The sequence below is a fragment of the Aureobasidium pullulans genome (assembly GCF_000721785.1).
Source record: "Aureobasidium pullulans EXF-150 unplaced genomic scaffold scaffold_13, whole genome shotgun sequence".
In the NCBI taxonomy this organism is placed as follows: Eukaryota; Fungi; Ascomycota; class Dothideomycetes; order Dothideales; family Saccotheciaceae; genus Aureobasidium; species Aureobasidium pullulans.
Window position 1 is genome coordinate 468,026 of NW_021941033.1, and position 12,248 is coordinate 480,273.

The 12,248-nt window shown below is 51.3% G+C and overlaps 5 protein-coding genes across 5 annotated transcripts; 4 read left to right on the forward strand and 1 right to left on the reverse strand.

Annotated features, from left to right (window-relative positions):
* Positions 1-460: 460 nt before the first annotated feature.
* M438DRAFT_406993 (uncharacterized protein) lies at positions 461-4,150 on the forward strand. The gene is made up of 5 exons (XM_029909877.1): positions 461-690; positions 1,585-1,615; positions 1,670-1,758; positions 1,810-2,163; positions 2,213-4,150. The coding sequence occupies exons 1-5, from the start codon at positions 655-657 to the stop codon at positions 3,719-3,721; spliced, it is 2,019 nt and encodes a 672-aa protein (XP_029759000.1). The 5' UTR covers positions 461-654; the 3' UTR covers positions 3,722-4,150.
* A 794-nt stretch (positions 4,151-4,944) lies between these two features.
* On the forward strand, positions 4,945-6,701 carry M438DRAFT_398363 (cyclopentanone 1,2-monooxygenase). The gene is made up of 2 exons (XM_029909359.1): positions 4,945-6,298; positions 6,354-6,701. Exons 1-2 carry the CDS (start codon positions 4,958-4,960, stop codon positions 6,690-6,692), a joined length of 1,680 nt encoding a protein of 559 aa, XP_029759001.1. The 5' UTR covers positions 4,945-4,957; the 3' UTR covers positions 6,693-6,701.
* A 1,210-nt stretch (positions 6,702-7,911) lies between these two features.
* M438DRAFT_336786 (uncharacterized protein) lies at positions 7,912-8,679 on the forward strand (the record flags this gene model as incomplete). The annotated part of the gene is made up of 2 exons (XM_029903920.1): positions 7,912-8,333; positions 8,397-8,679. 2 exons carry the CDS (start codon positions 7,912-7,914, stop codon positions 8,677-8,679), a joined length of 705 nt encoding a protein of 234 aa, XP_029759002.1.
* A 526-nt stretch (positions 8,680-9,205) lies between these two features.
* M438DRAFT_277257 (uncharacterized protein) lies at positions 9,206-9,603 on the reverse strand (the record flags this gene model as incomplete). Its single annotated transcript, XM_029900912.1, has 2 exons — positions 9,206-9,519; positions 9,579-9,603. 2 exons carry the CDS (start codon positions 9,601-9,603, stop codon positions 9,206-9,208), a joined length of 339 nt encoding a protein of 112 aa, XP_029759003.1.
* A 440-nt stretch (positions 9,604-10,043) lies between these two features.
* On the forward strand, positions 10,044-11,460 carry M438DRAFT_261147 (alpha/beta-hydrolase; the record flags this gene model as incomplete). Its single annotated transcript, XM_029899778.1, has 2 exons — positions 10,044-10,550; positions 10,606-11,460. Coding segments are annotated over 2 exons (1,362 nt in total), but the record flags the coding sequence as incomplete, so codon positions are not given.
* Between the last annotated feature and the right edge of the window lie 788 nt (positions 11,461-12,248).

Below are 12,248 nucleotides of genomic sequence, written 5' to 3' on the forward strand. Positions count from 1 at the left end.
ATCCCGCTGTCCTTCGTGAAGAGAATGGAGGAACGTGCTTGCGACTTGCCACGTACGATCCTTTGACGTCTACGTGTAATGGTAACGTTGGCCATGTTCAAGAGGTGAGCAAAGGGAAAACGATTTCCGGGAGCAAAAGATGAAACCGGGAGAACTCTGATCGACCAAGTCCGGCTTCCCACTCACTTGCAGAGTATAAAGGCGCAGGTGAGAAGGCTTCGTGCAGACTTCCTGCAGTCCTGTCGACGGCAGGATGAGACCCCAGGAGCCGCTAGAGGCATCAGGGAACGATTTGCTTGAGCGGAGTCAACAAGGTACAAGGTGTTCCAGCAGCTAGCTCGGTGTGAGATGGACCATTAGTTCCTCAGATGTCAGTATAAAGTATAACAGGACTATTGTCCATGCTTCTCGACCATGCATGTGCATGTGCCTTTGCTTGAGCTTTTACACAATCAGTTATACCGTTACCTATTACTACCCACCTGTTCGCAGTTGAGCTCGTATTGATATGTACCTACTCGTTAGCTCTGTGAGGGAACATGCTCGTGCCATCTCAGTCTCCAACCATCGTGCTTTAGATATTCATGCAACGGGCCGCCAAAGCTACTACCACTTCACCTCTGCAGCATGGAATGATCGAATGATTCTCAGATCATGTTTGAGTTTCGTGACATAGGATTGGAGGTGCAGGTATCGGCTGAACAAAGAGGAGATTCGAGACTGCTAGAAAGGCTACCGACGGAAAGACGGCCCGAATCAATAGTTTGCCACTTGAAGATGAGGACGATGATAGAGCTGCGATAGGAAAATGGTGAGAAGGTGTACGGGAATCGTGTGGGTGTAGAAGAAGATATACGTAATTAGGTGGTTGGGAGGCTGTTTGCTTTGTTTGATGGTTTTGGTGAACTTCGTTTCCTGTCAAACTTCGTGAGCCCATGATTAGTTGCACCAAAATTGGACTCTCCCCTCCCCTACAGGGCTCTGAATATACCTGTCAAAATGCAAGATGTTTTTGGTGATTGAGCAATTGTCCACTGAGAGCGTGTATCGGCCGGACTCTCTCTGGACCACCACCCTGACACGAAAATCATTGTGCATTTTGATATGTAAATCGGAAGTCAATCTGTACCTGGAGATGCTAAAAACTATAGGTAGAATCAGGGGCAACTCGACTCTCTCCTCTTCCCTGCGGGGCTTCGAAAATGCCTGTCAAAATGCAAGAAGTTTTTCGGGAACGAGTAAATGTCCGCAGAGAGCAAGCAATGTTGACCTCTCTCTCTGGACAATCACTCAAATCTGAAAATCATCTTGCCTTTTGACAGATAGTTTGGTCGGCCTCTTTGGCCAGGGAGAGAGCTCGAGAACCAACTTGCTTCACTCTCAGCGGCTCACCACTATTAACTTTCACACGCTGCGCCGTGACTCGCGTGTTCAGCCGATTCACTTGCTTCACTCTCAGCGGCTCACTACAGAAAACTTCCACACGCTGCGCCGTGACTCGCGTTTTCAGCAGCCAGATTGTTCTCTCTCCAGCAGTTCACTACAGGAGATTATCACGCGCTGCGCCGCAACTCGCGTATTTAGCAGCCAATTTGCTTCTCTCTCAGCGGCNAGGGTAAGCAATTTCGTGTGGCATTCTATCTTCATGGCTAATTATTCTGGCCTCTAGCTACCGCTGTCCTCATTCCATACAACCACGCTCTCGACTCGGTTGTCAAGAAGGAAGACGACTTCGAATACGATGAAGTTGGCGGCAATGTAAGTTTCTCCCATAGTTCGAACTGAATCTGCATTGCTAATACTCCACAGGGTCCCAAGGCAAACCCTTTCATGGGCGATGGCTCGAAGAAGCGAGTCGCTGTAGAGGAGATCATGCCCAACAAACGCCATAAGAGATTCAAGATGAACGCTCGTGTCGAAGGCGGGTACGCGCCAAGCTTTAAGCCTATCACTGTTGATCTTGATGAGGAAGATCAGATGATTGTCGACATGAAGCAGAAGGGGTACAATGACTTGACGATTGCCCAACGTCTCCGCGCTCAAGGGTTTACCAAGTATGAGCCTGGAAGCGTCTCGTGCCGTTGGCTTCGCATCCGCAAGAAGACACAAGAGTACGAGGAGAAGCTGCTCGACGAAGAGCTTACCGACTGGCACATGGGAGAAGTAAGTCATCACAAACCGTGTCGAGCGTTTCAACTTACTGACCAACCAGGACGAACTCCTCGAAGAAGCCGAAGCCGCTGCCGAAGAAAAGTACAAAGTCGAGCTAGAGAAGCTTGAGCGGAAGCGCTGGACCTGGACTGCCCAAAACTTGAACAGGCGTCTTGCTCGGGCTCGTTACTCAGCCAAGGCTTGCAAGGAGCGCTCTGAAGCCAAGGCCAATGGCACTGCCCGATGCCCTCCTGAGAGTGATCCCGATCCCGAAGGCCGTGCTCGCGAGCGTCAAGAGCGTATTGCTGCCTTCAAGCAGCGTAAGCGGGATGAAGCAGAGCAAGCCGCTGCCGCAGCCGAAGCAAAGAAGAAATCGAAGAAGAACGATACTCCCGCAAAGATCGAGGCTCGCGCACGTAAGGCAGCTCAAGATGCAATTCGGGCACAGAAGAAAAAGGAACAAGAGGATTATCGTCAGAACAAGGTTACCACTGCCACAGTCGCCAGAGAGCGTAAGAAGAGTGCAGTCAACATGGCCCGCGACCTTCGCTTGTACGAGGAGACTAAACACAAGTTCTTTACAAAGCTTCACAAGCAACTCGCCAAGGAAGTTGCTGCCATACTCCGCAAGAAGGAGAGAAACGGTGGGGTCACTCCCGAGCCTGAAGGCACCAAGCCAGGCTACAAGCCCAAGAGCAGATATGCCTTTAAGAACACCGAGGAAGAGAACCGTAACGAGGATTACGCCAGTGCCGAAGCTGCCCTCGAGGCGCGTGCTGAACTGTTCTCTGGTGTGGTCCAAGCAGTCGGCACAGTTAGCGAGCAGGCTGCATCTCTGACGAAGCCCTCTGGAGCCGACGATGGCGAAACAGCCACCAGCATCTTTCCTGATGAACCTCGCGAGATGTGCACCATCGATGAATTGCACGACATTCTCCGTGCCCGCGGTATGCTTCTGAACCGCATGAAGGAGAACAAGTCAGTCATCATCTCCCGATTGAACACCGAAGACGAGAGCATCGGCATCCAGGAGCTCAGAGATCTGTTGCAAGTGCGCAAGGAAGACACAAGCGGTACTAGAGCTGAGTTGATGCGCCGCCTATCCATTGCCGACGCAATGAGCTCTAGAAAGTACCAAAGCAAGTACGCGAATCGCCCGCTTGACGAGGACGGCAACAGAACCAAAGTGAGGATGCCTGTCAAGGCTGGTACTGGAAAGTCAACCAAGCGTTACTGCGCCCGTGATGTCTCCATCAAGAACGGCAAGGCAGTCACAACTCCCTCGGCCCCTGCCACCAAGAGAAAGCCCGCTGCCACAAAGGCCCCTGCAAAGAGGACCCCCGCCAAGGGCAAGAAGCAGAGCGAGGCTACTCCAAAGCCACTCATGCCCGAAGACGACAATGAAGACGATTCGGAGGACTTCTCAGCTCCCAAAAAGCTCAATGAGGACAAGAAGAAGGTTGTCAAGGCCGTCAAGAAGCCTGAAATTCCCAAGTCCGACGATCTCGAGGAGAACGACATGGAGAGCATGATGAACGACATGCTTGCCAATGCCGGAATCCAGCTCTAAGGTAACTCAGAATGATGAGAAGCTCGACTGCACCTCAATTCCAGCCTTTCAATCAGACCACAAGGCATACGGCGTAAAGGAACCTTATTCAGCGTGGTCGCTTGGTTTTGAGAGACGGCGGCGTTCCGGATCTCCTTTTTTGGTACGATCTTCAACTTTGTACTCCAGTACCCCAGACTTTCCAGTGGCCCGGTGCCTGGCATATCTTTGCGACTTGCAAGGCCGCCGCTGGGATCAATCATCAGAGGTTTGGTAGAGGAGAAGAGGACCTTTCCTTTGTGTTACCTCTTTTCCTTGGTTATTTTCCTCTTTGGCCAGCAGCAAGAGTCTGCACCCACTTTCATTGATGATATCGGCCCTTACCCTAATGATTAATTCAGCCCAGCATAACGTAGCTGGTAGTATAGCACAATTCATACACATTTCCCCATGATCAGGCCATGCCATATCTCGAGTGACGACATTGACAGCGAGTCCTACATCGTACGTCGGTCAGGCCAGCGCAGACTTGTTCAATGCAGTTTTCGTTGGCCTTTTAGATCTTGGAACAGAATTGCATACTCTCAGCGGAGGAATGTGTTTAGACCTTGAGCGCTGGACATACCGACGCCTGTGCATTTCCTCAATGGGATCTGAGGGTGATTCTGCAATGTAGTTCCTTTGTCCTTTGTCCTTTGTCCTTTGTCCTTTGTCCGAGATTCAAGGGTTCTTAGCTTCCTTCCACCCTTTCGTAAGATTTGCGGCCGAGAGAGATCCATCCCTGGTTGTCAGACAGTTGGCAGCATCCTTTCGGGCTCGTTCCGCCCAGCCAAGCAGTCTTTCCATAGTCTACACATACCAGTGGCAGTCACGGAACTGCCCAATATGACAAGCGCATCCAAAAGTGGCAGGTCTGCCGAGGGTTCTACTCGGCGCACTTTCCCCTACCCCACAGTCGTCTTCGCCTCCCCCGCATCCCCCTCCGCGATTGCGGAGTAGATATCCGTCTTCCGAGATGTTTAAATCATGGATCTATGGGGACACCACGAGACGGTGCGCTAAAGTTGCTTTGTTCGGACGGCCAGTAGGTTGAGAGGGGTATATTGACGATTCCTGGGAAGGTATGCCGAAAGAAACCCGTGCCGTAGATCGATGGTCGAAGGATAGATATAAAGACTATCAACAGACTCGAAGAAAATCGATCCAGTCCTCTCTTGACATCACAATCTGCATTTGAACACTCACACATCTTTTAACATGGTACATCTACGAACAGACATTGGTGCAACCAACCCCAACGCACCAATGCATCCTAAAGAGAACAGCACATATGCCAAAGAACTCACCTGCGATGTCCTCATCGTTGGTGCCGGTTTTGGTGGTGTCTACCTTCTACACAAGCTCCGTGACGAAGTCGGCCTGAATGTCAAGATCTTCGAAGCCGCAAACGAGCTTGGTGGTGTTTGGCGATGGAACTGCTACCCTGGAGCCCGCGTCGATACACAAGTCCCCATCTACGAATACTCGATCGAGAAGGTCTGGAAGGACTGGACATGGACCCAGAAGTACCCTGACTTCAACGAGCTCCGTGACTACTTCGTCCATGTTGAGGAACAGCTTGACATCAAGAAGGACGTCAGCTTCAACACTCGTGTTATTGGCTCGCAATTCGACAACGAGTCCAAGACTTGGGAAGTCAAGACCGAGGATGGCCGTACTGCCCACTGCAAATACCTGATCAACGCTATTGGTTTCGCCGCCAAGCGTCACTTCCCCGACTGGAAGGGACTCACCGACTACAAGGGAGAGCTACACCACAGTTCGTTCTGGCCTGACGAGGGTGTCAATGTCAAGGGCAAGCGTGTTGCCGTCATCGGTACTGGCAGTACCGGTATCCAGATCGCACAAGAAACAGCCAAGGATGCCGCCAGCGTTACCGTCTTCCAGCGAACTCCCAACCTCTGTCTTCCTATGCGTCAGCGTGATCTGACAAGGGAAGAGCAGCAGAACGCCAAGTCAGAATATCCCGACATTTACCGTAACCGCCTGACCACTTTTGCCGGATTTTCGTACGATTTCGTCGAAAAGAACACCTTCGACGACAACGAGGAGGAGCGCGAGAAGTTCTACGAAGAACTGTGGGCGGAGGGCGGCTTCAAGTTCTGGTTGGCCAATTACAAAGATCTTTTGTTCGACAGCAAGGCCAACGACCAAGCCTACAACTTCTGGGTCAAGAAGACTAGAGCTCGTATTGCCGATCCTCGCAAGCGGGACATCCTCGCACCACTCAAGGCTCCTCACGCATGGGGTACCAAGCGTCCTTCTCTCGAGCAAAACTTCTATGAGTTGATGGACAGAGCTGAGAATGATGTGGTCAATGTCAAGGAAACCCCCATCACCGAGTTCACCGAGACTGGTATCGTTACCAGCGACGGCAAGCTCAGAGAGTTCGACATCATTGCCCTCGCGACTGGCTTTGATTCCGTCACTGGCGGTATGAAGAACATGGGGTTGAAGGATACCGAGGGAAAGGATTTGGCAGAGAGGTGGAAGAACGGTACCTGGACATACCTTGGCATGACTTGCAATGGCTTCCCCGTAAGTTTCCCATGCTCTATGACTCTTTTCGAACAGCATTACTGACCTTCTCCAGAACATGTTCTTCCTGTACGGCGCTCAAGGTCCCACGGCATTTAGTAATGGCCCGACCTGTGTCGAAGTTCAGGGTGACTGGATCGTCGATGCCATTGCAACTATGCAGAAGACCGGCAAGCAGACCATCGAGGCCACCAAGGATGCAGAGACCAGCTGGCATGCGCTCGTCACAGAACTCTCAGACAAGACTCTGTTCCCTGGTACCGACTCCTGGTACATGGGTGCCAACATTCCCGGAAAGCCCAGAGAGCAGCTCAACTTCCCTGGTGGCTTCCCCAGGTATGAGAAGGAGTGCAGGGGCGCCCTCGACGGCTGGAAGGGCTTCGTTGTTGCTTAAGGATCTGCGGAAGCGGTTACCTATGACTATGATAATCTAATGTATGAATGATTTTATGCTTCTTGAACATTGTATGGTACCTGTCAGTGATTCATGCGCGCTACCTGCCATCTGTGTCTTACCATGCTGTGTTATCGGAGGATCCACTTCCGATCCTGTTAAGGTCGAGTCGGTGTGAGCAACCGTCCTTCAAGAAGCTACGTTTGACTGTCGATTGTTTGTCACCTTCTTCCAATTTTGTAGGAGTAGGAATAGAGCCTGAACGTCGTACTGAAATAGAGCAGAGTCCGTCGAACGTTGAGTTCGGCTCTCCAGATCTCACTTCACTGCTTGACTGCATTTGGCTCAGACGCCTGTCGTCGCTGTTTCTCAAGCTCGTAACCATGACCAGAGTCTAGGAACATGCTACCTGTGATACGCAACCTAGCGATAAGCAAACAAGCAAGCCTTGCCAAAACGCGATCAAGCCTCTCTGAAGCAACACACATCCTCTACCAAGCAAGGCTTAGCTAGCTACATCTCTCCAGCTACAGTATAATAAGCTGATGGATGTTGGACAAGCAGCCTGGATGAACTGGCTATTCTTCGAACAGAACAAGGTAAGCTGATGTTGGTTGGTCGACGCCGGGCGAAAGGAAGAAGCACGAAGCATTCCAGAAGTCACAGGGGCATTTTGGATCGGCTGATGCACGCCAAAAGACCCTGAACCTCGGCGTGCATGCGTCTCCCGCATGCAGCCACGCCCATGACGTGCGCCCATGCTGGATGCTATCTCTATTTTTTGCATTCAGGAGCTTCTGATCGAGCTCTCTGAGAGGCTGTTTTTCCTTTGTCGTGGTACCTGGCCAGTCATTGGCATGTCAGAGCTGTTTATCGCGCGGAATAATGAAACACAGCGCGGAGGGAGCTTAAAGAGGGAAGCTCTGCCTGCCTGCCCAGCACCTTATCTCTCACCAACTCTGCTTGTTTCTTTCCATCACAAGGGCAATAAACCCGTTTGCTTCTGAGAAGGTGGTTTGACTCATATTCACATGCCAATCTCCAGATCTTGATCTCCTCTCCACATCCCACATCTCCCCACAATCCAATCTACTCGCCAGTATATTATTCCGAATTATCCGTCCGTCGTCGTTGCTATCCTGATACTGCCGCGGTTATATCATCTTCCGTCTCCTGCGACTTCCTCATACTCACCAATTGACACACATTGATACCAACCATGGACTCTCTCACCGCTGCACAACGCGTGCTCGAAACACCAGAACTTCTCGAGATGGTGCTCTCAGAGCTTCCTCCCACCCAATTGCTCATCTCCCAACGTGTCAACACACTCTGGCACGACCTGATCTCAAATTCACCCCAGCTGCAACAACTGCTGTTCATGAGACCAACGTGGTCCAAAGCTAAGCCCTTTAACTCACACCTCCCCTGCGAAGCCAACCGACCAAGCGAACGACCCAGAAACAACATGATGCTGCGACGAGTGCTGGATGGTCGCTATCCGACCTTCACACCCCGAGTGACTAGTGACAAAGATGAGGAGGAATATGCGGACAAGGGTGTAGAGGCTCCAGACACAAACCCAGACGACATCGCTAGCATCCCTCGATCTCTGAAGAGTCCTTCGAGCTATTGGACCTGGTAAGAACATCTCTTTGCGATTGACGAAGCCTTATTGGTGGCTCGGGCTGACCGAAAATGTAGGGACGTCAACGTGATGTACCCCAGCGACAACCTTCCTACCGACGATGTGATCAACCACCCACAGGCTAGTTGGCGTCGTATGTATATGTGCCAACCACCCTGCACGGAGCTATACCTTGCCCGTCGTTGGTGCCGAGCAGCCAAGCCTGCGATAGCTTGCGAGGATGGCATCACCATGGACATGTTCATTGAAAAGGCGAACAAGGCCCGCGAGCTCTGGAACCAGCTGTTCATCTCCAGCGATGGTGATTGGCACTTCGAGGGCCCCATGCGCAGCAAGTGATGGCTGTTTTGATCCTGATGATTTTGTGAATGAGTGATACGATTATACCCGGGATTTTGGCGTTTTGGTTCATGGTTGAGAGCGTTTGTATGAATACTGAATATGCTTCAAATAACATGGCAAAACTTTGGCATCGTTTCGCTTCCTGGTCTAGGCCTTTGGAGTGAACAACGTGTTGTGCATCTGTGATCAGCAGCTACCTGTAAGTGATGGCCATGATCCTTGGGACATAGCATGGACTGCCTTGCGTTCCGAATACCATGGACGACAACTTTAGTGATGGACTGAGGGTGACCGCAGATGGCGGAGCTCTGAGCCGGCCCTAGGAAATGATGACATACTGCACTTCCGAGTCAAAGTGGTATCGTATGTAAGCTGAGTGGAGTGCCGTATAGACAGAAAAACGCCGTGGTATCCCCCTCAACCAGAACAATGTGCGCCGTGTATATGCAGATGCGAAATTTTGCCTTTCCTTATCTTCTCTTTCTCGTGTCCCGCTTCCCTAGGTCTCCTTGCTCTTGTCTGATTATGAGTCTTCCTCGGGAGAGTCCTTGCCCTCGGTGGTTTTGATATCACCGAAAGCGCTCTTACCAGCATAAAGCTGTCTGCTCGGGTTGTCGGCGCCGGCTTCGATCTCGACACTAGAAGCGACAGGCTTGTTGCCTCGGAAGCGCTTGCGCATATCGATCAGACCGCGCTTGCACTCTCCGTAGCCTTTCTTCAGTTGCTGGCATCGTGTTGGAAGGGTGTCCACGAGCGGCGGGCGAAGGCAATCGGCGGCACTGTGGCGTTGGACCATGATACAGTCGCTTTGTTGGAGGCATTCGGCTAGCGCAGCACCTGGGATGAGTCAGCCTCTGTATGACCGGTAGATTGGGTAACAGTTGGCAATGGCGTACGGATGTCTTTGCATGAAGATGGCATATTTGCGGTGAATCGAGTCTTTTGCGCCGGAGTGAAAGCCTGGTGGAAGATTCGACTGGTTGACTCAGAGACAAGTCTTGCTACTCGAATGGAGCAGATCTCAGTTGCCAGTATATAATGCGAAAGAACGACAGTAATTCTTTGAACGAATTGTCAATCAATGTACGGTATTTGATTAACCAACTAGAAGTCAGTTAATTGTTCCTTCCTCACGTGTCTCTCGGATCTCTCGAAAGAGGCGCCAACCCCGGAAGCGCACGGACTGTCCCTTTCACATGCTTGCATGACGTTGATCAAACGACTTTTGTCTCGAATCGGCATTGTAGCACGTACCCAGGGGCCAACAGCTTTCTGCACGCTGCCTTCTTAAAACTAGACTCTTCAAGATCTTCTGTCAGGACCTCATATTGTGAAAATCATCCTATCGGCACCCCCGCAACATGCCTAGCATCCCGTTTATCGGGCGATTGCACCTCCAGGAGTATCTGGCTCTGCTTGGTTCTTTTGTCTTGATCGGTCTGGAAGTCATAATCAGAGGCATCACCCTAGCCCTACCAGGTCCCATTATCCGCTTCTTCTACAATCTTTCGCGTAAAATATTCAATTCACTCTCGGGTGCCCAAGGCCGTAGGTCGCGGAACCGGAAGAAGGCCATTTCATCACCCATCGCACAAGCTTCCGACTTTGTTGAGCTATGTGAGCTCTTCGGATATTATGCCGAGGAGCATATTGTCCAGACCAAGGATGGGTACCTACTGGGTCTGCACCGTCTCGGCTGGAAGCGTGGTGAAGAGGATCAGAGGGTCAACAGTGGAGAGGGCAGCATTCAGAAGAAGGTCGTCTACCTTCACCATGGTCTTATGATGAACAGCGAGGTCTGGGTTTGTCTGACTGAGAAGGAGCGTTGCCTACCTTTTGTCCTCGTTGACCAAGGATATGATGTCTGGGTATGTTCATCTTCCCCTTAGACGCCTAGGGCACAATCAACTGACATTGAGCTAGCTTGGCAACAACCGTGGTAACAAGTATTCCAAGAAGAACGTCCATCACTCTCCCACAAGTGCTGCTTTCTGGAATTACTCCATCGACCAGTTTGCCTTCCACGACATTCCGGACACTATTGATTACATCCTTGCCACGACTAGTCAAAAGTCACTTTCTTATGTTGGCTTCTCTCAAGGAACCGCCCAAGCTTTTGCTACCCTCTCCATCCATCCTAATCTGAATGAAAAGGTCAACGTCTTTGTAGCTCTTGCACCTGCAATGGCTCCTCCAGGCTTAGCTATGGGTATTGTCAGCTCCTTCATCAAGGCATCTCCAGAAGTTTTGTTCCTACTTTTCGGTCGCAAAGCAATTTTGAGCAGTACCACCATGTGGCAGGCATTGCTCTATCCCGGCATTTTCTCTTGGGTCATCGACAAGGCTCTGCTCTACCTGTTCGGCTGGCACGCAAAGAACATCACCACACACCAGAAGCTGGCAGCTTATCCGCACTTGTTCTCCTTCAGTAGCACCAAGTCGGTCGTCCACTGGCTCCAGATTATCAGGAACGAAACTTTCCAAATGTTCGATGACGAGGTGCAGGCCCCTTTGTCGATTGCATCTGGCGCAAAATACTACAAGGTCGCCAAGTACCCTACTCGCAACATCAAGACTCCGATCGTCTTGGTATATGGTGGAAGTGACAGCTTGGTCGACATCAAAATCATGCTTAAGGAGCTTCCCCGACATACCGTGGCCAAAGAGATCCCGCATTACGAGCATCTTGACTTCTTGTGGGCTGAGGATGTGCACAAGCTGGTTATACCGCATGTCCTTGAAGCTTTGGAGTCATACTCTACTGACGCAGGACGCAAGAGCTTGATCTCACCATTCAGACCAGCCAGACCACAGAGCCTTTTGCCAGCATCAATCCCCAGTTACTCTGAAGGAGAGAGCACAACATGGGACTTTGCAGACCCGGATGGTTCAAGAGACACAAGGAGGAAGCTCCGAGCATTCCGTGTGAGCTCGCCTCGTCGCTCGTCGATCAAGAGCAGGAATCCTAGCGGTAAGACATCTCCAGAGTTGATCAGTGTTGGCTCTCCAGGAGCATCCGCTATTACCGAGCGTTCAACAAATTCGCGTCCAGAAGGTTGGTGGTCCAGCGACGAAGTTGCAGGTACAACATCCGACCCTGCAACTCCAGACACAGGCAACCAACTTGAGAAGCGACCCGAAACACCAAATACAAACAGCCGAGTTGAGAAGCAACCTGGAACACCTGACACGAATAGCCAGGTTGACAAGCAGCCAGCATCAAGAAGAATGAGCAGGCTTCCAGTAGTCCAGACAAGTTCTGGTCTCGGCCTGTCCTCTCCTCCACCTGCTGCACCTTCGCCAGTCGCCGTAGTCAAGACTTCTACTGCAACTTCTTCCCCAAAGTCTCATCAGTCGAAGCGCAGCATAGATAGTCTGCGATCTTCGGCCGGCGAAGCGAGTTTTGGCGAACACGGCATCACCTTTCGCGCTGGCAACAAAGGTCCCGCAGCAGAGGGAGTCGTGAGCAAGGAGACTGGTGCCGCACAAACTTTACGAGCGTTGGGTGCTGACGGCAGTGCCTCAGACTCGAGCAAGAAACGAAAGTCAAAACAGCTCGACTTACG

What these genes read in the sequence shown, in the direction of transcription:
- M438DRAFT_398363 (XM_029909359.1), top strand. Translation starts at nt 4,958, where the DNA reads ATGGTACATCTACGAACAGACATTGGTGCAACCAACCCCAACGCACCA. An exon ending in TGACTTGCAATGGCTTCCCC is followed by an intron (nt 6,299 to 6,353) that starts GTAAGTTTCCCA and finishes GACCTTCTCCAG; the next exon opens with AACATGTTCTTCCTGTACGG.